Here is a 27964-nt window from a genome sequence, read left to right as displayed (position 1 = left end):
GGAAGTTGCCAGATCAGAATAATGATGGGCAAAGTAGTGAAGAATTTGTGTCTCTTAAGTGTATTTTAAAAGTTGAACAGATTATTTTGTGTTTTTAAATAAGATGCTATATCTTTTTTTGTCTGTTGCTTCAGGTCTAACTAGCATCTACATTTATGTCACTAATGCTTTTAAAGTATTAGTAAATAATCCACTAGTATCTTTTTCAATTTAACTAGCAACTATTAATTTAGAGATACTAATACAGTATTAATGCTAGTAGTGACTAGTATCAAGTCACTGGTACTTTTTACATACTATACTTCATTTAATTGCTAGTCACCATCCTAATAGTGTAATGTAACTATTTCAGTAACAAATTCAGTAAAAATTGGTTACACTTTATTTTAAGGTGTCAGTATTACAGTGTAATTATACATTTAAGTACTGAGTAATAATAATTAACTACATGTACTTACTATATGGTTAGGATTAGGATGAGGGTTTGGCTTAGGGTTAGTTGCATGTAATTATGCATAATGTATAGTTATTAATACAGTAACTACATTTAACATGTGCAATTGAATTCTGTGGTTCAAATATTCATCTCTGAATATTATGTATTACATTTTTTGCTGGTACCAATTCTAGTTTTTGGTAACACTTTATTTTAAGGTGACATAGTTACACGTTATGTACACTATAGTAATGACAGTAAATTATGCATAATTACAAGTAACTAAACCTAAACCAAACCCTAACCCTAAAGGACATGTTCATTAATATTACTAAGTAGGCTACTTGTTTGAGTAAGTACAATGTAACTATATCACCTTAAAATAAAGTGTAACCTAATTTTTACAATGTCAATGTTAAATTTGTTACATGTAGTTACTAAAGTAATAACTATAAATTATCCATAATTACGTGCAACGAACTAACCCTAAACCAAACCAAACCCTAATCCTAACCCTATAGTACATGTAGTTACTTAATATTACTCAGTACTCAAATGTATAATTACAGTGTAGAAATCTCCATTCAATGACATATGTGCAATTTGTTACAATACAATAATAATAACTATTATTATTAATTATTACTAACTATGTCACTATAATAATAAGTCCTAGTATGAAATGGATACGTACTAAAATCCAAAAAATCCAAATAGGCCTACTTTTGGATTACTTCCTAGCAAGTAAAAAAATGTACTGGTTAGTTTTAAGGAATACATTTTAGAAAAGCTTCTTCAGATTAGATTTCACCAATATTCTAATAGCATCTCTATTTGGACTGTTGAATTTCATGCCTTGAAAGACAAATCATTTGTTTTGCAAATTGTGTGGATGAATAATGTCCCTGTCATTCTTGATGAAGTGGATAAGGAGAAATATCTCTAGAAGTAGCCAGTCGCCTGTTCAGAAGAGTGGCTGGTTATTTCTAGAAACTTGCACTAGTACCGTATGTCACATCCTGAGGCATGTGGTTGTAGATTTGCGGAGAATGGCTGCAGGTTAGTTTTTCATATTCCCACATAGTCAAAAGAGTGTGCAAAGCTGAGTTATTGCTCAACACAGATCCCGGGGCTCATATACACTGTACTCCACTTTGTGACTTCTCTGTGGGATCTCTTGCAGTGTGTGTTCTGTTGTAAATGCACGTCATGGTATTGCAACCTCATGATAAGAGTCTTGTGATGCAGATGCAGACTGTCCTTTGCGTGTGTGTGTCTTGATTCTTGTTCTTGTTTAGTCTATCCTTAAAGGAACCCAGAGATTCACAAAAGTCTGAGTATCTACAGTACACAAACATAACGTTCTTAAGACAATTTTAAGATGCACTTGAGAGCACTGAGATGTGGCTAAGATAGGAAAGAATGCTGGAGTGCTTTTAAAAACAAATTAACAAACCATTGAAGCATCTGATTCTTCTAGTTGTGGTCCGTGAAGAATTCCAAGTGGTTCTCGAGTTGAATGTCTAGTAAAAATAAATAAATAAATTGTCTTCTAGATGTTCGTTTCCTGAAAAAGTTGAATGCTGTCCTAATGTCCTTTTAATATCACTATTAGTAAGGATATAGTATGATCTTTGTATAATATCAGTCTTTAAATGCAAGATATTTAAAGTGTACCTAAAGTATACTTGCAATAGTTCCACTTTAGCACAATCAAATATACCTTTACATATCTTTAGTTGGATCTCAGCACAACTTCCGGATAAATAAAGTGCGTTAAAGTTTTAACTTAAAAGTTTCAATTTAGCAGACTTAAAATATATCACTTTAGTATACCAAAAGTACAATTGCAGGATATTTATATTAAGTACATAAATATGTAATGAATTATATTATACTTAGCATAAAATAAATGTATTTCAAATACATTTTTGTATTTTTATTTTTCACTAGGGTAGCATTCGTGTACCAATGAATGCTAATGATGTCCTTCATGGTTTCTTGTCATTTCCAAAGTTGCAAGCTTTTACCACTTATAGCATTGCACTTATCTCAGAGTAAAACAAATAAAGGCAGTTAAGAATTCAAATATCAGTATTTGATTATCAGTACTGGCTGCACTTTAATGATGAGCATGCACTTAAAGGGACAACATGCATTTAGTAGGTGTAGAGACTAAATTAAACTGCCTTATTATCTGGTTTTCTGAGTAGTATGTAATGACATGTGAGTCACACTTTAATATTTGTGCCAGGACTGAAGGCTGGTGCTGATTACTCTAAGTGCTGCATTTCCAGACAGAGATATATACACCACACTGCTCTTCAGTTCTGCATGGCTTGCCAGTGCTATGCACGCAGAATGCATTGTTGTTGTTGTTGTTGTTTTTTGTAGAGTAAGCTTTTCTATCTCTGTTAAAAGTTTCAATACTGAATTTGGATTTTGGAGGCTACTTTAGTGTTCTAACCTGTCTCATCTTACATAAAAGACTGATTAGAGCTCTGAACTCTGTAAGCATCTGGATGATAAGGGCTGTACATCTCATCCCCATGCTTTATACTGAAGGTCATGCTGAAGTTAACAGTAGATATTTTGACACCGCACAATCCTGTTGAATTAAAGTCGGTCTGTCACTTCTCAAGTCAAGGTAGATTCATTATCAGACCTGAAAGAGCTGAGACACATGAAAGCCGGTGCAGTTTGAGATTAGAGGGATCATCTAAGGACACCCCCTGACTCTGAAGACCTGCAGAGAAGGATGGAGAGAGAGAGAGAGAGAGAGGGAGGTGAGGGATGCACAGTATGTTCCATTTCAATTTGAATTGGCTTGAATTGCTCCTGTTGATTAGACTTCATTAGAGTGAAGCTACAGCATTAGCATGGACTCCCTCATTAGCAGAGTGAGAGAACATCACACTTATAGTTCATTGTAGTATTGTTTATCCTAAAGTTTCAAGGAATCTGATCCAGTCCTCCTATCTCTTGTTTTATCATCTGCTGTAGTGGTTGTTAGTAGCAGCATTGGAAGATTTGTAGTTTTGTGTCAGTGCTGCTGGCTCACCTAGATCCCTGCCAAGCAGGACAGTGCCTGTGGGCAAAGCTTGGCAGCCCGTGGCAGATGGAGGATTTCTGTCTGTTGGGCTGTCTAGAGGCACACAGAAGCCTGGAGAAGGGAACGTGGCTCTGAGCCTAGCTGGATTGTGGGTCATTGTTACATGAATTGGATGTGGGATTTTTCAGTAAGCATCCATTTATTTCAGCATGTTTTAATTAAATGTTTTATAGTTCACACAAAAATGAACATTTCGTTTTTTTTGTTCACCCTCAACTCTATGATTTTATTCCATGAAACACAAAAGGAGATGTTCGGGAGAATGGCTGAGTTCCTTCCTTAGGAATTCTCAAATTTACTGATGATCTGTGCTGTAGTTCTCAATGTTGTTTGCTGTAAATAATAATTTACAGTAAATAATAATAATAATAACTTATGGTTGCCATATTTCATCAAAGTATATCATTTTTAAATAACAATCTACTTGAATACAAAAATCTGCTTTATAAACTGAACTGATAACCACCCATGATAATACAGGTTGTACAATAGAAAGCCACATATACAATAGGTGCTTGTCCTTAAAAAATGACCAATACTCATAGATAGATGGCGGGTCATACACACAGACAAAACAAAACAACACCATCAGGGTAACACAGATGACATTAAAATAATGCAATAAACAATTACTAAATAACATAAAATGTAACAAAAACACCCTAATGTACATTACTGTTAACAAAAAATAATAAACAAAACTATTTAAATAAGATATAGTCATATGTGATGTGTCACACAGGGATTTGAATGTCATTTTACTGTTTTCTTTTCACCACAAAATATACCTCCAAAAACCCTACAATATTTTACAGTAAAATATACTTGTATAGTAGAAAAATATACATATAATGTGATGTTAAACCATTTACAATTGTTCACCATATATAAGGTAACTTTTAAGCTTTTACTGTTGTATTTTACAGTTTTTTTTTTTAAGTGTTTTTTATGGTTTTAACTTTAGTAAAATAAACCTGTTCAGAAGACTTGGAGTAGGTAGTTGTATCGTCTTATGTAGAATTTTTGTCCTTTTTGGAGCTTGACTGTATAATGAGCATATTGGCTAAATAGCCTATAAAATGTTGGCTAAATAAAAAGTTGATGGAAAATAGATTAGTAGGCCACTAGGTCCAGAGGTTTAAAATTTGCTTGACTTGAAAGTTCAGAAAAACGGTGACTTATGGTCATATGAAAAGGCAAACAGATTAAAGAGCCATTAACTAATTACATTTAACTGCTTTGAGTATAAAGTTTCAGTTGTTATTTTCAATGTTTTATCTGTGTTTAACAGTAAAATGATCTGCTGAATACAGACCTAACGACGACATTCTGTGTAGCATGATAAGAAAGGATAGTTTACAGAAATCTCAGTGCAGTATCACTGAGATGGCATTGAGATGCAACTGTCCTCAAATTCAGGAGACCCTAATCAAATTTGCTATCTAGGTCGTTTATGAGGCGCACACTGACCTAAAAAAACTGAGAAAGCAACAGCAAGTGATGGCAGAGAATAGGACTGTGTTCATATTTGTAATGCTAATGCACCTCCGTCAGTGTCTTCTAGATGTGTGCTGTCATTTAAATGTGCTGTTGGGCTGCAAAAACATGGTTTAATGATCTGACTTAATTAATGCATTGTGTACAATTGTTGATTGTGCATGTGCTTGCATGGCTTACGCTGCTGGGTGACGCACCGGGTGGAGGTGAGCTCTGGACTGCTGTCATAAACTGTGCTCGAGCACTACTGGCAACAACAACAGCATTCAGCACAGCACAAAAGCCAGCAGAGACTGTGGTTTATTCTGCTGGGCTCTGAACAGAGGAACAAGCTGAACTCTGTTGCTGTGGAAGGATGTATGGCTGTTGTCCACATGGTGCCGTTCATGGTACCATTCGCCTGTAATGTTCAATGAGGTGACATTAAGTGTTGTCTAACTGCTAATTAGTCTTTTAGCAGATCATTTATTATCTAAAGCGACTCACACTTACTTTAGAAAAGGGAATCCTGGGGTTTAAGACCTTGATCTTGTCACCTTGGTGATAGTTTATTGATCATCACCACTTTAATACTTTTAACCTTTAATCTTTACCAGTCCAAACCTTTAATCATGATGTATTTTCAGCTGGGAATAAACAACTTTATTTTACAACATTTAGTTGGTCTTTGAATCGGATTGGTCGAGCGGTGGTCTAACAGCTATGGCACTTTTGAATGATTAGTGTTGTGGATTTATCAGCGATTCTTCCTGCATATTTTATCAATCCGCCAGTTGGTGGCATCAACTGACTGTCTTTATGAGTGAGTCACTGTCTCATTCGTTCAACTGATTTGTTTAAAACACTGATTCATTCGGGACGATAGAAGTGACCGGCTAAATTCAGAATAGCATTCTAGAATACTACTCTTACTTTTTCAGCAGTTAAAGATATGGCAGAAATAAGTTGGAGTATGTTAGTATGGTATTCCAAATTCAGCCGAGTCATTGATTCAAACTATTCATTCAATAACGAAAGAATTGACCGGCTGAATTTGCATACTTTTTATGGCAGAAATTAGTAAGTCTTTATGAGTGAGTCATTGAATCATTCACTCAATTAAAACAAAAACACTAGGCTAATACATTGAGGTAGGAATTCATTTGTTTTGGCTTTGTTTGCAAATATATTTGAAGGAGGAGCAACAATAGACAAACTGGTAATGTGTCTAAAATGTAAGTTACTGAATGTTAACTTGTTCAATTAACTGTTCTAGATAAGCAATATCACACTCTCTCAATTGTGCTGTTGTTAATAATAATGCTGATATTCAGAGCAACAACACTCTTGCTCGAATGATATTGCTTAATTATTTTTATTTCTATTATATTATTGAAAACCTTGGTATATGAATGTGGTAATCATTCAGTAACATGGTCTATATGATATAATAACAAATTATTTTGTGTAAATTAAATATTACATCTGACATTTTTTAGGGACTTTTTGATAATGAGGAAATAGCAGAAGGGGCTTCTGCAGCAAAGCCCCAGAATGTCTATGAAAAATCCCCACAAATGTATTTGTAATCACACCAAATCAAGTTCTGGGCATTTTGACGAAGCTCTGATGCAGAGATACAGACAGGCTTGTTATAGGTGGGTGGGGGATTTGGCACTGCACTGCTGAAGCTTGCTGCAAAAACCTCTCTGACAGGAAATGTTCTCAGCTTATTTTCTTTGCCAACGCAGGTGAGGAAGGACGCACAGATACACTCTCTGATTCACACTTATCCACACGATAATACGTATTAGAAGCTGAATTCACCAAACAGCCATAGCTCATGTTCATCCTTCTTGTTCATCAGGGATTTCGATTTAAGTAATATCATTTCTTATAAATGTATTTTAGGCCACTGTCGGTTGGTTAGCTCCCCTTAATTTCTTTACTAATGGAGCCCTTGGCCCTGAAGTAATAAGAAAATTTTATTTCAAAGCATGCCCTCTTCCTCATTTTGAGTTTCACTCCCCTCACACACACTCAGTGTCACACTCATAAAATCACTCTCTGACTTTGACAGATGGGGCTTTAGTAGCCGAGCAGGATGTCTACTGTTGATTCTTGGCTCTGGAGCCAGGCTTCACTCCTGGTGTGAGGTCAGCTGAGGGTTGATACGCTGCTTCTGTTTATACACTGCACCTTATGAAGCTTCGGATTGAAAGAGAGAGAATAGAGATCAGCGTGTCCCTTCTGAGCTGCATCTGCATCTGCCAATAACGCTCTAACAATCCTCTCAGCCACAGCAAAGTGAGAAAGAGGGAGAGACTGAAATGATGCTGAGCGTTGTCATTTAAATTCTGCCAGAGAGTAATGAGGATCACTTAGTGGTTGTGTGCTTTACTTTTAAGCTCCTCGTTTTTCCTGGCACCCTATCTGTTTTTTCATTCTGAAAAGCACCAGCTTTTTTGTACTTATTAGGGGTGTAACGATACCCTAATTTCACGATTCGATACATATCACGATACTGAACTCACGATACGATATTATTGCGATATTCCAAGACATAATAAAAGGTTAAGAAAAAATTTACTGTTGATTAAATGCTAAATTTGATATAATATTGTGGGTGTAAATTAATAGGCTTGGACAATGGTGACACCAGAATAAATATATTCATGATTCTGAAAATACAGAATTATTTTAGACGAATATGCTTGCACTCTGTCACTGGCTAGATATATTTAAAATAATGTAGGCCACTTTTTACTGGTAACATAAGACTTATAACATAAGCATTATCAGGAACCACTAATATTCCCCCATTATTATACATTATATTCAACATAATATATTGTAGTTTAATGTAGTACTGACTCTGAAAACTTCAATTTTTTCTCACAGGGTAATTTTTATTTTGGGTGAACTATCCACGATACGTATTGTCACTATCCACGATACATATTGTTGCATTTTTGTATTGCGATATATTGTGACACGATATATTGTTACATCCCTAGTACTTATTGATTAAATAATTAATGTGACATGGCATGAGCAAGGACGGACTGAGCACCAGATGGATCTTCCAGAACTCACTCCACAGTGACTACCGAATCAGCTAGGAGGCTTATAGTCTTCAATGGAAAATTCGGCCGCACATTCACTGTGTTTTGGTGCCAATGCCAAACCCAAAGGGTAGATTTGCCATGATCCCAAATGTCTGGAATGTAGTTATAGCTTGTTATTTTACCAAAACATCTCATTTATTTGTGTATATGTCATTAGTTGATAGTTACAAGCACGTGTTAAATGGATATTTTAATGGTTATAAGATTTTAGTCTCGCTATATTATGTCTACAGAGATACATGGTTGACATAGACCTAATTACAGGGAATGAGAAGAAGCCAGTCTTTAGAAATTCCTTCTAGTCCCAGTTGGATTGTATTCTTTCTCTGCCACATTACGCCCTGATGTCTGTTTGGAGACCTCTGAACTGGCGGCTGAGTCTTATTTTTGGAATGAGCCGTGCTGCCAAGCTTGTGTCATCCATACACCCCTAAGGTTTGCCGGGTCGAGATAATTAAAGGGGTGTGAGAGATGGATAGAGGGAGTAAGGCGTAAGCATGAGTATTTCCCTGTCCATGAGAGGTTGTGCTGTGCACCGGCTGATGGTCGTCAACAATGCCAAGAGAGGCCCGGCTGGCCAGAGAAAAGCCCTGTGGTCAGCACTCCGTGGGCTGTAGATCCTGCCAGCATCCAGCTCTCAGAAACATAACAGGAATCACACCTCCAACCGGCTCTCTGCTGGGCTCACGCCTAGCACCCGCAAACACGTCTACTCAAGGACAGTGCTATCATTTTGGCAGTTGCATCACTGCTAATCTCTATAAAACATGTTTTTAAAGACCATACTTTGTAGACCAAAGATTTACATTCAAATTAGTATTAGGTCAGTTAGGCTGATCTTTGTCAGTCATTTATCAGCAGAAAAGTTCTGAAAATTTGTGTATAAAATTCATAAAACATACACTGTCATTCAAAAGTTTGGGGCTGGTCTTTTATGCTCACCAAGGCTACATTTATTTTATTAAAAATACAGTCAAAACAATAATATTGTGAAATAATATTAAATTCTTGTTAGGGGTCATGATTGTTTTATTCTTTTAATATGTTCCTTGTGGTCTGCTAAATGTTAATAAAGCCATATCAAAATTCAAGAGAATACAATTTTAACGTTAGTCGTTGTCTAGGACATCTCTCCTCTTGCTAACTTCCCTCTTCATGCTTCTCTCTCCTCCACTCCCCTTCATGTGCACGCTCACTAACCCACCAACCCCCACCCCCAAATCATTCTTGTCGGTTATTGGCTGGAACACTGTTATGTTTCGTGGTCCAGGCTGGCCCAGTTTGTTTTTGTTGCCGTTTGTGGAGCCTGGGCTGTCTACAGAGACCGCATTTTTTTACAGTGTGTTCATGGGACAGGCAGCTAGCGGATAATGAGGAGATGTTTGCTGTATGTGACAAAAAATGTTTCAGCCTAAAAAACGCGTGACATTGCTTAGAGCACCTTTAAGGGGGCTGATCCTTTAAGGCTTGTCAGTAATAATGGGCCATGATTGGCTTATCTCATTGTATAGGGAAAAGTGTAAACACCCCCACTATTGCACGCGATTAATTTTTTTTAAAACATCTATATAAAACCGTCATTTGCAGACAAAGCATTAGCAAATTTTTTACTAATGGTCTGCGATGTAGCTGCTGTCAAATGCTCCAAAAATAAACATGGATTGCGTCCTCCGATGCGATATATTTTCACCTTGATGTTTGTGGCATCATAATGTCATAAAGTGTGCTAATTAAAGCAGTGTCCAAGTAAGTAGTCCTCATCACACATAAATAGAGAACTGTTATTCTCATGGTGATGTTTGAATGTACAGTAGCATGTGTCCTGATCCCATTCCCTTCTCCCTCCTTATACTTTCCCATCTACCTCCACTGTCCTGTCAGGAACTTAAAGGATTTAACCTGACTGCTGTCAGGAAGGATCCTCATTATGAGCCCTAGGTATTGTGCGGTAGGCTGCTGGTCAGAAAGCAGGAACACAAACCTGCCAATATAGTGACACTGGACTGGAAATGCCTGTCACATTTTGAGAGCCAGCAGTCACTGCCAGGATGTGTTTACGAAAGAGAGTGAGGAAAGAAAAGGATAGTGAAAAGGATGGTAATGTGTATGTGTGTGTGTGTGTGTGTGCAATGAGAGAGACTGTATTACAGAAAAGCATTCTGTAGTGACTCAGCTCTTTGCACCTGTTGTTTTACCTCAGAGAGATGTTCAACCATCGTATACACAGCTGCAGAAGAGATGCATTCTGAAACATTACTCCGTTCCACTGATCTGACATCTTAACTTTCAAAAGCATTTTCGTGTTTTTTTTAGCCCCTGACGTTGTGAATGTTACATTTGATTTCACTGAACAGTGAAAATAATTCAGTGGGATGCTCAGGCTATTAGCTGAGGTGATGGTTTTATATTTCTGAGTTGGCTAACATTTACATTCACAAAGAGAAACTTCCGCAGTCATCTCAGTGTCATCTGCTCCGCTAGAGCACTGAAACATTGAAACCGAGTGTGTTTGTGTGTGCACCTCAGCGTGGGTTTGGTCTAATTAAAATTGCCTTGAGTTCTTGCCACTAGCCCCTGCAGGAGCCTGCTTTCATCAGCACTATCTGTCAGTCTGCTCTACTGGTTAACCTTGTTTTTGATTGTGTACCTTGTTTCTTCCACTTACGGTTCTCTGAAATGCATCCATTTAGCAGGTTCACTTAGGCACATCTAATATCATCAGTTGATAATGCACAGAGAAAGGCGGCCCCATCTTGTTTTAAAGATATTGTATTAGTCATTAGCTGGGTTTCCATTATAGAACATCATAAAACATTTTATAAATACATAATTGTACATGTAATTTTTTTTCCACTTCTGTCATTTAACGCTCACTTAGTTCATCTTTTAATTACTAATAATTTAATAATACTTTTAAATGTAATCTTTAGCAAATCTCAAAATCCAACATATCATATTTTCATACTGTACATTATAATGTGGCAATTAAAAATGATTCATTTGATAATTTGAGTGTTTTTTTATTATTATTAATTTGGACAAATAGTATAAGAACTTTAAAATGGCTATTTATTAGTTATTGGCTATAAATATGAAAATGATTAGTTGTATTTCTCTGAATATTAAACTCAGATAAAAGGAAAACATTTTACTATTTGAAAATGAATTTAATTCACAATTTTGCTGAGTTTTCCTAAAAATCAGTTTGGAAAAGAAAACACCTCTAAATATTATACCTGGGGGCATAACCACCTTCTTCTCTCTTTCAGAACTCTCTAGGAACCCTCTAAATGGAGATGACGTATTTCAAGAACAATTTTTGGGTAAGTCTCTCACATTTCTTATGCATTGTGTTCTTTATGTTCTAGCTATGTACAGTAAGAGCAAATGTTTACTCAGCGTATGTTTTATACAGTTGCCTTGTAAGCAGTTTGGGATTCATATGCTGACTGTTTCTGTCACATCATTGAAAGTATGAAGGAAGGATAGCTAAAGGAAAGAACAAAGAGAGAGAAAAGTTGTAAGAACAAAAGCAGAGGGCCAGGGCTTTGTCAGCTTTCCCATGAGGACAGCCGTGTTCTGCATTTTCCACACACCTGGCAGGGCTATTTCAGGTGCAACCTACTTTAATACCTAGCCTGCCCCTCTCAAAGAATGAGGAGGAAGGGAGGAAAATCAAGCCAGAACATTCAGGAACTGCTGCTACTGAATGAAGGCCACATCACACCAGTACAGAAGGCTTCTTACCAGATAAAGACGTCCATATGTTAGAGAAGCTTACAACATCTGTGCCGTCAAATTAGTTTTGTTTGAGAAGTAGTAAAGTGGCATTTAAATGTCATGTTAAAATAAACATCATACAGTGATTGGTTCCCTCCTGTTTAAGCTGAACACCCCATCTCTCATTTGTAGTCTTGACTAGAGTTTTATTTTTGAGTTCCTCTACTGTGTTCTGTCTGGTTGCAGCCTCTCAGTTTGGGCCCAGGTCATGTGACTGTCTGGCTTTGTCGCAGGACTGTGGTAGATGCAGAGACCTCCTCTATTGTGTTGTGTTCCTACACAAAGCTGGTGTAAAACACCCCCCAAAACTCCCAAGCATCCATGCAGAACTATTATTCACTCTCGACCCCCTCATCGCTCATGCAGATGTATGCAGACACTCTGGCCTGCTCTTTTTCCTGTTACTCAGAAAAGCAGTTTTTAAAGTCAACATAAAATCAAATTGGCCTTTCACGAGTTCACACTTACATATTATAAATAGAGTAAAGGTTATGCATATTTGGCGTGCTGTCAGAGGGGAGGAAGCAGAAGTGAGTCTGCTGTGTGTGTATATATACCTCTATCTTGTTAATTGAGTTGATTACACATTTTTGGTCATGATTCATCAATGCATGTTGTACCTATAGAACTGTCATTAATTCATCAGATTAATCAGTTTTATAAGTCATTTTTTGTTTTATAAAATGAGTTTCTTTTTTGGTTGCTGGAACCGAGGCTGCCTAAATTTCAACCAATGAGTGCCGGCAGTGTTTCAGAAGGAGAGTAGTGACAATGTAATCAATTCCTGATGGGTAAATGTCTCACCCTAAAAAATGTTTTTTTATATATATATATATAGAAATGCTTAGAAAGATTATAGAACACATTACAAATACTGATTCATGTTACCTTTAAAGAAATGAATTGTCATTCTAGTGTGTGTGTGTGTGTGTGTGTGTTTGCATGTAAAATGATCATAATTGTGTGTGTTTGTCTTGTTGTGTGCGTTCGTCCTGCTCTGACTGTTTCTTCAGCACTGAGTAAATACACCTGTGTGAAAAGACTGAAACGACACATTTGGGTAATTACTGAAAATGCATGATTAATTAAGTCTCTGAGAGGGAATTCACAATCGCAGTGATTAAGCACATTCCTTATTTAGCTCATACGTCTTCATCCTTACAACTGTCTTCAATCTGTTTTCTCCTCGGATGGAAAACAGGGCGTTCAGCAGGCTGTCAGATGTTGTCTCACAACAGAGAGCTCATTTAGCAGCCTAATCAGTTCATTTAGTTTCACTCTTACTGTTCTTTTTCAATTTTGCGAGCTTGGATGTAGATTTTTCAGTGTCACATTAAAGTATTCGTGAAGCTTTGGAAGATGAGGGTTTATTAGATCTAGAAAGTTGTTAAATGCGGTCATACTTTAATAGCTCTACAAAGAATGCATTTTCTCCCATTTGCTAGTGAAAATGACTTTGGCCACACCAGTGTGTGTGAAATATGCCACCTAAACCTCATGAACTTATCTAGTACCATCAGAAAAAAACGAACATTATACGCAGATTACCTTTCACGCTAAGATTGGCAGATTGGCTGCTTTTTGTTGGTTTCCATCCAAATGAGAACGTTTTTTTTAATTCATTTATGGACACCATGCATGGACGTTTCTGTCCATCGTTCTCATAGTGTTGTGCTTTTATAATTAATGTTTGATGTGGAAAGTAATGTATAGTGTGTGAATATTAATTGCATCTTTAATTTGGTCATGGATTAGTAACCCTCTGAGAATGTCCAGACAAGTAACAGTATAATTAAGAATTCAAAAATAAGGTTCATGAATATTTATTATTCAAAACATAAGCCATGCCTTTATAATAGTAGAATTTGTTAATTAGTTACTTGATTAGAACACACTTAACAGTGTCTTCCTTTCAGCATATAAATTATGCTTACTGAGCAAATCATTATTTGTCCCTGTTCAGTTGGGTTTTGGGTCATGATCCATCAGTTTCCACTGTCATAGAGAGGCTTTTTTGTCTTGTGCATGTAATCAACGAATAGCATTTCATTAAAATACAACAGAAGAACAAAGAATAGAAGTCAGAGAATTCCTCAAGTTAATGTATAGCCCTGTCTCCATCTCCAATTCAATATAAACATCACTGATACACTATATCTGTCTTATTGTCCCATTCGTGTGATTTAATCAAGACTCGTCTAGATAAAGGTAAAAGAGAGGAGGATGAAATACTTTAGGTCAGTCAATGATTTCCCTCTTTCTCACCTAAAAGCTAATGCAGTTATTCATCACAGGTGACAGGACTGGGCCATGTGTGTGTGTTTTAACTATAATGCACAGTCAGCAGTAAGACCATTACAGCCCCTTTGGAGGGAATTCTGGGAAATGAACAAATAATCAAATATCCAACATACACATTGTTATGAACAATCTCATCCGAGATTCTGATGAAGATACAAATGATGATGAAAAAGAAAAGAAATTCATTATTTTGATTCGGTTCTGAAAATTGTGACTTTATTTGATTCAATTTAGATTCATTCTATTTCAGTTATAGTGGTAAATTGTGCTTACATTTTCTTACATAGAGAAAAAACATTTTCTCTCTTGTAATGCTCTAATTTATACAGAGCAGTATTTCAAATGGATTCAAATCATAAGAGCCATTTGTTTCAGGAATCAGATGGGCAGCGCTGTACAGACAAGTTTTCTCACAGCCAAACTAGAGGTCTATAAAAGATAGATCTTGGGACTTTAAGAATTGATGTTGAGCAAGAAAAAAATCACGCAGTCCTTCTCCTTCTCGAGCCATGGTGAACTCATCGACCAGCACTGACACTTGAATGTGAAAAGGTTTTTTGAGGGACTACAGTGTTCTGTTCTGTTGCTTGTCCTTTGTGTTTATTGGGTCTCACATGATTGCCTCATTGCCCCGAGCATCATGACACTGGAACGTCCTGCAATCTTCTAATTACAACTTCCATGAGACATGGCTTATTCATCAAACTCCATATTAGACCTTCTATTAAAATCAAGTGAGACTGGTTAGTTCTGCAGGCTAACACAGGTTAACATTGTTGTATTTTGCTGTTGGATGTTCAGCCTCATGCTCAGACTGACTTTCAAAAGAGAAACACATAGACATGGCATGATGGGAAAGTTTTAAGTCGAAATGATTCCTGAATAGATTTATAAACCCCTTTCAGAATATAGCTCTCAACACTAATGACTTAACACATTACAAACAGATGTTAGGGAATCCAGCTCTCTTAAAACTTAAAACCCCCTTTGGTGAAAATCAAGCTTTTAATGTTGTTTATGTCTATGTGGTGTTTTTAATAAGCTTTAAGACCATGTGCAAATTCATAAGTCAACACTATTGCTGAGTATTTTCTCTTTAAATCTACGGTGAACCAAAGACAGTCTGAAAAACGCGGTTTGAAATCGCTGGCCTGTGGCGTCACAAACTACTTTGTAACCAGTCACGTCAAAGTGCCAATGGGCATATCATTAACAGCGAACTAGCAGGGGAATCGTGAAAGAAGCTAGGTTATCCAAGTATATTTTTCTGTTGATATGAAAAATCGGGTAGATTTAGCAATAGCGAGTGTATAATGGATATTACGAAGTTATGATGAACTATATGCCTGACTCTGAGATGCTGGACAGGAACATGGTTTGTGTAACATTAGCAATACATTATTAGCCGTTTGATAACGTATTCAAGCAAAAGGCTAATCATATTAATTTCTGTTATGTGTCCGACGTCAGCATTTACCTCAGGAAGTTGGCCGAGTGAATCTCTAAGCTGGTGGCGTGAGTGGAGGCGGGGCTAATTAGCGTATTTACATCTCGTGTCACAATGCATTTTATGTGTACTAATTTTGTCGTCTTTTATTATCATTATAAAGTGGATTTCATTTGTAATCTTATATTATTATGTTTTTTAGTTGTTTTCATGTTGATGCTAATTGTAATTCTTGTAAGCACTTTAAGCTGCTTTTATTGTGTGAAAGGTGCTATACAAATATTTCATACATTAGAGTTAATGCATTTTTTTATTACAATATTTTATTTATTTATAGTATTTATAATAATTGTATAATATAAAATATACACTCACCTAAAGGATTATTAGGAACACCTGTTCAATTTCTCATTAATGCAATTATCTTATCAACCAATCACATGGCAGTTGCTTCAATGCATTTAGGGGTGTGGTCCTGGTCAAGACAATCTCCTAAACTCCAAACTGAATGTCAGAATGGGAAAGAAAGGTGATTTAAGCAATTTTGAGCGTGGCATGGTTGTTGGTGCCAGACGGGCCGGTCTGAGTATTTCACAATCTGCTCAGTTACTGGGATTTTCACGCACAACCATTTCTAGCGTTTACAAAGAATGGTGTGAAAAGGGAAAAACATCCAGTATGCGGCAGTCCTGTGGGCGAAAATGCCTTGTTGATGCTAGAGGTCAGAGGAGAATGGGCCGACTGATTCAAGCTGATAGAAGAGTAACTTTGACTGAAATAACTTCCAGCAGGATAATGCACCATGTCACAAAGCTCGAATCATTTCAAATTGGTTTCTTGAACATGACAATGAGTTCACTGTACTAAAATGGCCCCCACAGTCACCAGATCTCAACCCAATAGAGCATCTTTGGGATGTGGTGGAACGGGAGCTTCGTGCCCTGGATGTGAATCCCACAAATCTCCATCAACTGCAAGATGCTATCCTATCAATATGGGCCAACATTTCTAAAGAATGCTTTCAGCACCTTGTTGAATCAATGCCACGTAGAATTAAGGCAGTTCTGAAGGCGAAAGGGGGTCAAACACAGTATTAGTATGGTGTTCCTAATAATCCTTTAGGTGAGTGTATATCAAAGCTTTTCTCCACTTCCTTAGAGGAGAGGTCAAACTGATTTTTAACAGTCCTGGGACTTGTGATGAACAAGACAGAATACTTCAGCACCGACACAAACGTATGCCCCTCACCTTATGGAATGAGCTGTCATGTGTCTCCCGCTCTCTCACAGTTTCCAGGGGAACCCTGTCGCTTTAGCAACTGCTATCTTGGTAGAGACACGTTAATACAGAGCGGATTGGAGTTCCTCTTTCAACACCTGCAGCTCTGCTTAATGTCATCGCAGCCAAGCTTACGCTTTGTTTCTCGCTCCCTGTCTGTCATGCTTCAAGCATAAAGCGTCCTCTGTGGCGGCATTACGTTAGAAAAGGCGAATGGCAGATACTGCTGTATGCTTTGCAAATGAACTTCAGGGAATGAAGCTATGAAAGAACAGACTGTCAACAGATGGGCCATCATGCTTTCAGCACTGAATTCTGACTGAGGAATCCAGGGGATAATACTGTCTGTTTAAGCTTGCCTGATAGTTGTTTTTCCGTCCTGTATATAAAAAGAAAGAGGGAAGTGAGAGAAAGAGGCAGAACAGAGTGAGAGAAGGAAAGATGGCTTTACAAGGGGTGCTGTTGTACCTGTGCTATGTGGGCAGAGATCAGCTTTCCAAAGGGGTCAGGTTTCAACAAGCATACTGGCTACACAACAAACATCAGCTGTTGTTTTTCATTTCGTTCTAACATTGAAATTACATGTTGGTTGCAACTGGTCCATTTGGTCCAACTGTTGTTTTGTGACCAGGGTTCTTTAAACAGCACTATACTGTGAACAAGTACAGCATAAAAAGACTGAAACTGAACACCAGAAGGGTCCATGGGTAACTGAAACCTAGTCTAGATTTGACTATAGTGCCACAGGAACATAAAGCATAAAGTGATCCCCACTTTTTCAGGAACCATTTTTTTTCATATAGGGATTTTAAATAATTTTTTCAATAAAATCTTTAACACCACAACATTTGATTCAAAGCAAAAGTATGTGATTGATTTATTTGGTTCAGTTCTCTTTTGGCACTTCACCTCACTATAGAATTGTAGCAGCTCTCTGATTGGCCCATATCTATTTGGATAACCTCTACTTTTCCTTGTGGGACACAAAAGCTTGACCTCTGGCCTGCTTTTTTGTATGATCTGCAGTTTTTTTTTTTTTTTTTTATCTGAATATTTACAGCTAATTTCACCTCAGAACATAACAAATCTGCTCTTTAGAAACACAAAGTGTAAAATAGACCTCAAAACAATTCAATTTTTGTTCAATGTCACAAATGTCTAGAATTCAAATATACCAGATTCAAATTCAAACTATAAATAAAATATTTTCCATTTTGTTAAGTCACATCTAAAATGTAAATTTACAAAAGTCTAATTCATTTTCTAGTCTCATAAATAACAGCTGTTGACTTGTAGCTCACCAGTTTTTCACTTTCTTAATGAGATCTAAAAAGATTAAGTTTAGACTTAAAGCCCCCCTGTGGTGAAAATCAAGCTTTTAATGTAGTTTATATGTCTATGTGGTGTTTTTAATATACTTTTAGACAAACCATGTGCAAATTCATAAGTCAACACCATTGCTGGGTATTTTCTCCTTAAAACTGCAGTGAACCAAAGACAGTCTCAAAAACGCGGTTTGAAATCGCTGGTGTTTCTGACATCACAAACTGCCTTATAAGCAATCATGTCAACGTGTGATCGTCAACGAGTGGATCTCTGAGCTGGTGCGAGTGAGTGGAGGCGGGGTAATTTGCATATTCATAGAACCGCATATGCTAAATGAAGCAAGGGTGTAAAGTTACATTCAAGCTATTTTAAGGCAATCATTTTTTTTCCAAGGAAAAAACATTTAAATATGTCATTTTGATGATCAGAGATGAGTTAAAAGGGCTAAAATTGTTGATTACAGGAGAACTTTAAGTAAGTGACAGTTTTTTAAGAGAAAAAGTGCACAAAAATCTTTATCTGCAATACTAGTACTTGACATCAACATAATGGTTCCCCTTAAAATTTGTATAGAATTCGTATTGTGCAACACCTTTGCAGTAGATTGTTGGAATCAGGTTTTGTCCAGTTTCTATCTTTGGACAGTGGGAATTTTGTCAATCCGTCTTATACCTTGGAAGTTCTTTCTGTGGTTTGGAGATATTTATGGCCACTGACTTCTCTGGTTCTGTCATTTATTTCTCTCTCTCCTTTGTTGACATTTTTCTGTTTGCTAAAAGAAAGGGGGCTATTTTTATACTTGCTAACTTTGACCGCAGGATGTGCTGTTACTTTGTTCCAAAGGTTATCATCTGAGGATCTCCCCTACTGGGCCTTAGCCTTTGAGGGAAGTCTGGGAGAAGTGTTGTGCTCCTTGCTCACGTTGCATGTTTTGCACACACACGCTATTCTTTTGTTGTTGTATTTTCACTACACCAGACATCCCACCCTACAGAAACTCATTTCCGGAAGAATATCCGGAATAAAATAATATCATTTTATTATATTATTTGTATGATTCTTTTTTTAATCATACAAATTAAGTATGATAAAAGTATTATTTCCTTAAAAAGATGTATTTCTGTAAATGACTGTCGAGATTTTCAGCTGTGTATTTCACAACCAGAGGGATGGGGGTTTGGCAGGTTATTCTCTGAATGGAATTTTTCCACATCAGTGGACAATAAAAGAAAAACGCTTGGTTTGTTTTTGTTTGTCTTTGATTTGATTCAGTGTCTTTTATGCCAAAAACAAAACAAAAAAACCTGTCATTCTTACATTGTATTTCCTAAAATAGAGGTAACATGTACAGTAACATGAGTAACATAAGAGTAATATGGTTTAACTTTTATTTATTTTTCATTGCATTTTTCAATTGGAAAAAAGTCAATTTTGGAACCTGTCCAGTCAGCAGATTTTTATTTGTTCCTTCTCTTGGTTTATTGTAGTTCTCCCTGACTCTGATCTCTTATGTGTTCTGAAAATGATGAGAAGTTTGTAGAAATACTGACATTCTGTACTGCACATATTTTGTGCCTGCTGTGGCCAATGGCTCACAATCGACACCCCAGTCTTCCAAGTTCCTCTTGCTATTTTTATTTTTGACACATTCTAATGGTGATTGATTTTGCACACATTACATGAATGTGCCTTATGCTGGTGTTTTTGTCTGTTCACAGGGAGAGAAGAATGCAGGCTTTGATGTTCTCTACCACAACATGAAGCATGGACAGATCGCCACCAAAGAGTTGGCTGAGTTCGTGCGCGAGAGGTGAGGTGTTGTTTTGGGAGGAGTTGTCATGGTGATGGGAAGGAGGGGGTGATATGGTGTAACTGGTACTGACAGGAATGTGGCGTGGAATTTGTTTTCTTCTCCTCACTTCTTTGTAACTCAGCTGTAACTGTTGTATTTTTGATAAGTTACATCAAAGTGGAATATTCATGTTATAATATCTTGATTATACTGTACGTTGTTACTGTCGTATGTGATTTTATTGTATCTTAGAAAGTAATGTTACACTCTTACTGTACGTTAAATTACATTACATCTTATTTAATGTGACATGACATGCTGGGGTGCATGACATGTATTATCTGATCATATTAAGGTATGTTACGTTATTCTGCGTTTTGTTAAAAGAGATGTCGTATTTGATCTTGTGATGTTAGATTACATTTTTCGACTTTATTTTTTTTTGTCTTATTGTATATTGTTACATTACATTATGCTACATTATGTTACATTAATGTGTTTTATCTTATTTGATTTATTGTATCTTACATATTGTTACATTACCTTATGTTGTTACATCACATTATTGTGTTTTGTCTTATATGATGTCACATGATGTTTTCCTTTGCTGTTACATTTTTGGTGTAATGTTTTGTTTTATCATACAGTATAATGTTATATTATGTTATGCTACATTACATTACTGGAATGTTTTCTTATTTGATATTATCTCATCTTATATAATGTTATATTATGCTACATAATATTATGTTATAGTCTTATTTGAACTGATCATGTGATGTTACATTACATTTTGCTATGTTATGCTATTTTGTCTTATTAGTAATAACAGCACATTATGCATAATTACAAGCAACAAACCTTGAACCAAACCCTAACCCTAATTATATAGTAAGTACATGTTGTTAATGAATATTACTCAGTACTTAAAATGTAAAAAATTGTAACAAGTACTGTAACAAGGGTACCTTAAAATAAAGTGTAGCCTAATATTACATTACAGTAACAACACAACATAGCGTAGCATAATGTAATGCTATGATTGATATCATTTTTGCCCAGTTTCTCAGACAAGGTTTAAGTCTAGTCCCAGACTAATATTCATGTTTGAGCTGTTTTAACTGAAAGCAACTTGCACTGACATAATCTTAAAATATGTCAGTGCCATTGTTTTGTCTCAAGATGCACACCAGTAATGTTTTTTTAAGGCACATTTAAAAAAGCTTCTTAAATGTCCTGATTGAACTAAGGCCTAATCCTGGCTTAATCTAAGCCCTGTCTGTGAAACCGGGCCTGTATGTAATCTTTTTTCATATGACATATTATCTTTTCCTTTTTTGCTCGAATTACTCTCTCTGTTCCATTACTTGCTTTCTCCACACCACAGTGCTGTCTTTCAGCACACAACACCGGAGTGTCAAAACACACTAACCTGAGAGGAGCAGAGCAGTCAACAAAGTGCTCACTGTCCACCCATACTGTACACGTCCACAAATGCAAGGCAGTGCAGAAGTCAGAAATGCTTTGTGTATATGCAGTGGATAAAACAGATGAAGAAAGATCTATCGTTTCACCCTTCCACTGACAGCATATGTGGGACGTGTGAGCATTTCTTTTGGTCTGTAGTAGACACTTGAGTTGGAGCTAATTGCAATAATTAAAATGAAAACTCCATAATGACTCTCTCATTCTTCAGAGAGAACAGAGACTATTTAGAGCTCCGCCAAGCCTACTGCCAACTTTCATAGTCTCTTCTATCCGTTATAATAGAGTTGGATGCAGGCACCCTCCGTCATGGACTAGAGGATTAAATTGTATTTTTTTGTGTGTGTGTTAGAAATCTGTCCAGGAAAGCCCTGGAGGAGAGTGCTGAGAAATTGAGAGAGACAAATGCGTCCTTGATAAAAGCATAGCTTGTGCAATAAATTACAAAATGGCCTTTTGGAAAATTGATTTATGTATCCACTCAGGACATTGTGCCTCAAAGTGTCTCTGTTCCTTGAAGAATCTGACTTGACTGTCCCTACAGAAAGCAAAATTTCACTTATAAGAATCAAATAAGATGATAAGGCCAACAATATAGCCCGGCGCACTGGCATAATAATGACAACATCCTTTTTCCCAACAAAAAAGCTTGGCTTTTCGAGAAGGCAGATCATACAGTGGTTGATATGAAATATTTGGTGTTTTCAGCTGTGGCTGTGGCTGTGGCTGTGGCTACTATGAACTTCTATGTTTTTTTCATCAGTTTTTGTCCTGATGTGTACCATTGTGAATATAAAGACTTAGCACCCAGCACTGAAGAATTGTTTGTGAACTTTAAAGCATTAATGTTGGTGCCTAATCACTTTAGTGAGAAAGTATTTTTGCGAACCTATTACCTGCTGACACATTGTGTGTATTTGTGTTTGCATTTAAGGGCAGCCATTGAGGAGACTTACTCGAAATCCATGAGCAAACTCGCCAAGATTGCTAGCAATGGAAGCCCTCTTGGGTGAGTGATTTCATTGCTGTTATTATGAGAGTATTATGTGTTGAAAATCACCATTACCTTCGGATTTATGTCACCTGGAGATAACCAAAACATTGAAAAGATTTATCTTGAAAAGAGTCCTGCTGCTGGCTTACAGATACTTATCAGCAGAGAGATTCAAGTGAATTGCATGCAAGTATTTTTATTTTGTGCATGAGCTGTGTGTAATTGGACGAAAAGTCATTGCTATGGTTAGCTCTTTCCTCTGCTTCCTTCACCTCACTTCCTGTCTGCACAAGCATGTGCTAGAGTAGTTGTCAAAACAATCACGCGGTGCTCTAGCAATGTAAAAACTGACTTTGCAAAGTTAGCATAGAGTCAAATTCGTAAAGAATTACGAGCATAAATACAAAGCTAATAGAAATGTAAACTTTTTATTTGGCCATGCAGTTTTTATATACATTTTTTTTCCTATGAACTTTATGTTTGAAAAGAGGTAGACTTACAAAGACATGGAAACCTGTTGTTTTTCTAATACTGCTGTGCTTTAAAAAAAAAAAAAAAAAAACTGAGCGGCTTATGCACTTCCTTTCATTAGCATCTAACCACCTGCTTCGATTTTCCAGCACGTTTGCCCCCATGTGGGACGTGTTTCGTGTGTCCTCGGACAAAGTGGCCCTCTGCCACCTGGAGCTCATGAGGAAGATGAATGACCTCATCCGTGACATCAGCAAGTACAGCGAGGAGCAGGTCAAAATTCACCGCAAGGTAAATGGTTTTTTAAATGGATAGAATCTTTGCACATGCCTTTGATTAATAACTGGCTTATGTACCCACAATTGTTCATCGCTGTTTTGTTTTTCATTAAGTGTCCACCACAATATTTCCAATCCCCTGCAGTACTTCAGTCTGATGTGAACGAGTGCATTGAGTTCTATTGTTGTGCTTAAAATCTTGATTGTAAGGCACAACGGGGTTAAAATCGCACCGGGGTAAAAGTGCCTTTGATTTTATTTTCCTCTAAACCGGCACAAAAACTTGCCGAAGCACTTTACAAAACATCTGCTTTTCAAGATGCACGTGAAAATTTGTCTGATCATGGACAGCAGCGCAAAGTTGATTCTGCTGTAATTTGATCTAATATTTGGTGTTTTAACATTTTGTAAATTTAAGTAGCAAACGAGAATCGCTAAAATTATTTAGAGGTCTTATTAAGGATTTTGTTCAAGCTAATTAAATAACGGAATAATATGTAAAAGTATGGTATTTGGGGGTAGGGTAAAAGGCACCGAAAGGCACAATAATTAAAATTATAATAAACAGCCTGCTGACTTTTCCATTTGTTGACATGACATGGTTAGATTCAGATGGTAAGTTGGGTGTGTCAACTATATTTATAATGAAACCATCATATTTATAAATATGATATCAATCATATCATATAATAAAATATAATGTATTGTTACTACTGTAAATCTATATTTAATTATTATGGGATCTCCTTAAATGCTTTCAGAATCTTTACTTTTAAACATAATTTTTTGTTTCTTTATTTTTAAAATATATTTTTATATTAACAAATTGTAATTAAAGTATATTTATTGGACAGAACTGAATTATTTTATTTATCAAAATAAACTGAAAATAGTACACACTTTGCTAAAGTGGTTGTTTTGAACAAGTATTAACTTTTTAGCTAAAGTATTTGTATAAATAATGTGTGCCTTTTGCCCCGTGCGTAGGGTAAAAGGCTCACCTTGCCACCTCATAAGTTTATATGATTTTTAAACAAAATTAACCACTTTTTTTATTTATTTTCACACAAAATCTGTTGCTCCATCAATGTTCAATCCAATTTTCTTTTTTCTTTTTTGCAATCAAACACTATGGGAGAAGTCAAAAGCACATTCTTCTTAAGGTGTGCATTTAGCCCCGTTGTACCCTATATTTAACTATGTTGTGTCTTGTGTAGACGAAAGAGGAAGTGATTGGTACCCTGGAGTCAGTGCAGTCTCTTCAGGTGCAGAACGCCCACCTGCAGAAGGCCAGAGAAGGCTACCACAGCAAGTGTGTAGAGCTGGAGAGACTACGCAAAGAGGGAGTGCCTCAGAAAGAGCTGGAAAAGGTGCTTGTGTTTGAAAAAAGTTCAAATTTAAGTTATTCACAGATTTGTTGGACTTGAGAACCGGGTCAGTTTGATTTATGAAGCAGTTTTGTGAACCATGTCAACTGATTCATTGAAAAGGTCTGATTCAAAAAGCACAATTTGTTAACGAAGCTGCAATACTACTTTTGGCGGATGTCAAGATTTTCTCAGAATAATGACTTAAACTTTGAATTGAAGTTTAAAAGCATGAAAAAAAGCGAGCAGCTGCACAATTCTTCATGATTCTTGTGTTCCACTGAAGAACGAAAGTCTATGAGTTAAAGTTTGGAATGACTTGACTACAGCTTGTTCATTTTTTGGTTGAACTAATCCTTTAAGCTATTTTTTTCATCTGCCTCTTTCTCTTTTCTCAGGCTGAGCTGAAATCGAAAAAGGCTGCTGAGTCGTTTACAGGGTCTATAGAGAAGTTTAACCGTGCTGGAGGAGACTTTGAACAGAAAATGAGTGAATCAGCACAGGTTGGTGATTTGACAGTTGAGGGTTTTTTTTCCCATCCCTGCTGAGCGCATTTGTCGCATATGTGAAACTTCATTAAAGCAGATAATAAGCTGGGTTAGCTCGCAAGTTATCATAATCAAGACCTTCGGAGCAATTTCAATGAGCTCAATAAAGCCATGTGAAGTTACCATGACTACGAGGGCCATTAAAGCAGTCTGTGTGACAAAATGATTACATGCCTACAGTCTATTTCTGCCTGGTGTTGACCTGCATGCATGAATAATTTGAGAGCGAAGGATGAATCTGTAAAATGCAAGAGAAGTCCTGACCTCACTCTGAGAGCACTGGAGTCATGGTATCCCCTGAATTAGGGCATCAACAATAATCTTAAAATTATAGAGGTTGACCACTGTTAAATGCTAGGGCCGGTTCTGTTTAAACTCAAGCAAAATCTAAACATTTCCAAAAAAAGGATCAAATATTGAAGCAAGACCTTGAGAAGATTTATATAATTAATATATGACGGTAATGACAAAAAGTAGGCAGTGAAGATTATAATTATTTTATCAAATATATTTATGTTTTATAACTGAACTTTCATTAAGAAACATAATTTTCTGTTTTTCTTTCAATTTTGTTAGGTTGTTTTGTTAACCGCTTTAAAGCAGTAAGGAAATTGTGCTGTATTGTGAAGATTCACAATACTACTGTTTGGGGTTAATACGATTTTTATTTTTAAGAAACTGATACTTTTATTCTGCTAGGAAGAATTAAATTGATCAAACAAGAAAGATTTTTTACATTGTTATCAAACTTTTCTTATTCATAAATTCTGTTATTTTGTGCTTTCTATTCATCCAATCCTGATTAAAATGTTTCATGGTTTATACAAAAATGATTAAGAACAACCATTTTCAATATTGATAATAATAAGAAATGTTTCTTGATCACCAAATCAGCATATCAGGAAGATTTATGAAAGATCATGTGACACTGAAGACTGGCTCAGAAATAAAGTACATTTTAAAGTATATTAAACAGTTATTTAAATGTTTAATATTGAATCACAATTTTGCTATTCTACTGTATTTTTAATCAAATATGAACGTTTTAAAAACTTGACTTTACATTTGTCCTTCCACATCTGCAGAAATTTCAGGACATTGAGGAGGCTCATTTACGGCAGATGAAACTACTGATCAAAGCGTATTCACACTCCATTGAAGACACACACGTACAGGTTGGGCAGGTATGGCTCGCGTTCACTCTTGAGATTTTACCTACTCCTATATTCTGTTTGATTTCTGATATTGTGCTGAAAACTGTTCAGACGCATAGGCTCTGAGGCTCAGAGTTGTTCTAGTCAGCATGGTCTCGATTAGCTGTGCTTGATGAAATCTTGTTCTATCACCTTTAGGTCCATGAGGAATTCAAGCAGAACGTAGAGAACATTGGTATTGAGAACCTCATTCAGAAGTTTACAGAGCAGAAGGGAACAGGAAAGGAGAGACCCGGTGAGTCACAGATGTATAAAACACTTTTCGGTTACATCTATCATTCCAGATAATCTTTCTGGTTTCTCAGGCATAGATAAAGGCCGGCCAAAGATATAAATGGATTTTCAGTATGCTCTAGGACCAGGCTGAATTTATGTGTAAAAACTCGCCCCAGAAGAAATTAGAAATGTCTAATAAAATATTCAGGACATTTGATTGATTGACTTTTATATTGCATTTATGTTTTACTGGATAATAATGCATTGAAAATCATTCTTCTGCAAATTTTAGATTTTGCCATATAGTGACTTTCAAAATGTAATGCTGTGCCCCAAACTTTCGTTAAATGCTGTGTTGTATGTGTGTGGATAAGGTCCAGTAGGGTTTGAGGAGTATCTGTCCTCCCTGGTATCTGAGAACAGTAAAAAGAGTCGGGCTAAAGCCTTCAGGATCCCCGGCTTAGGAAAGAGAGACAAGGAACCCGATTCAACGTGAGTCATGCATTCATATGAAACGCAATACATTTAAATGTTATAGATCAAGGCTGTAACCAACATAGACTTTCAGAGTAACACCCACAATAATTCACAACAGCGGTTGATCAAAATTAGTTTTTCAGTGACCAATTCTTCTAGATTGTTATATAACGAATAACTTTTCTTACCTCTTTTGTCCTCTAGGGATTCAGCTGTGGCAGATGCTCTTGTGAGTTCTCATAACACACAAACACACGTTTGTTTCACAATATTAGTGAGGAGTATCACATTGCATAGACTTCCATTGATTTTATATTAGGTTACCGTTAACCCAGCCATACCCGTAAACCTACCCATCACAGAAACATTAGATTTAAATAAAAACATGTTTATGGTCTATTTATAAGTCATTTTAACTAGTGAGGACCAGAAAAATGCTGTCATAATATTTCACTATATAAGTGAGGACATTTGACCATCATAAGTATAGCCAAACCTGTGTACACACACACATACACGCACACACATACACACACACACACTATTGATTTTACACTCACAGAACAGGTTCAGGTTACTAGTCATGTATTATCAGCTGTTCTTGGTTAAACTTCTGCAACTCTTCTTAGAGCATCTGAAAAAGTCTCATCTCAAACAGTTGTTAGTTCATTAATATGCATACACAGACCATAGATGTTGTATTAGTGAGGACCTCTCAAAGACTGATTTATTTATTTATTTACTTTTCATTATTTAAATATACTTCATTCCCAATCTTCAATTACATGTATTTCAATTACTTAATTTCGAGATGGCCATCACTGTAAGTAATAATAAC

At 36.4% G+C, this 27964-nt stretch overlaps 1 protein-coding gene across 1 annotated transcript in view; it reads left to right on the top strand.

The window, feature by feature from the left end:
* The window catches only part of fcho1 (FCH and mu domain containing endocytic adaptor 1), a 41341-nt gene that overhangs the window by 416 nt on the left and 12961 nt on the right, over positions 1-27964 (top strand). Inside the window, exons 2-11 of the mRNA XM_084087523.1 lie at positions 11422-11475; positions 20003-20094; positions 22496-22570; positions 23176-23317; positions 24522-24674; positions 25070-25174; positions 26305-26403; positions 26572-26668; positions 27024-27141; positions 27331-27355. Of these exons, the coding sequence (XP_083943649.1) occupies positions 11443-11475; positions 20003-20094; positions 22496-22570; positions 23176-23317; positions 24522-24674; positions 25070-25174; positions 26305-26403; positions 26572-26668; positions 27024-27141; positions 27331-27355 (939 nt within the window). The 5' untranslated portion in view covers positions 11422-11442. The remainder of the gene's footprint in view (positions 1-11421; positions 11476-20002; positions 20095-22495; positions 22571-23175; positions 23318-24521; positions 24675-25069; positions 25175-26304; positions 26404-26571; positions 26669-27023; positions 27142-27330; positions 27356-27964) is intronic.

This window comes from Abramis brama (assembly GCF_963993115.1).
Source record: "Abramis brama genome assembly, chromosome: 16".
Lineage (NCBI taxonomy): Eukaryota > Metazoa > Chordata > Actinopteri > Cypriniformes > Leuciscidae > Abramis > Abramis brama.
This window is presented reverse-complemented; position numbering and strand designations above follow the sequence as displayed.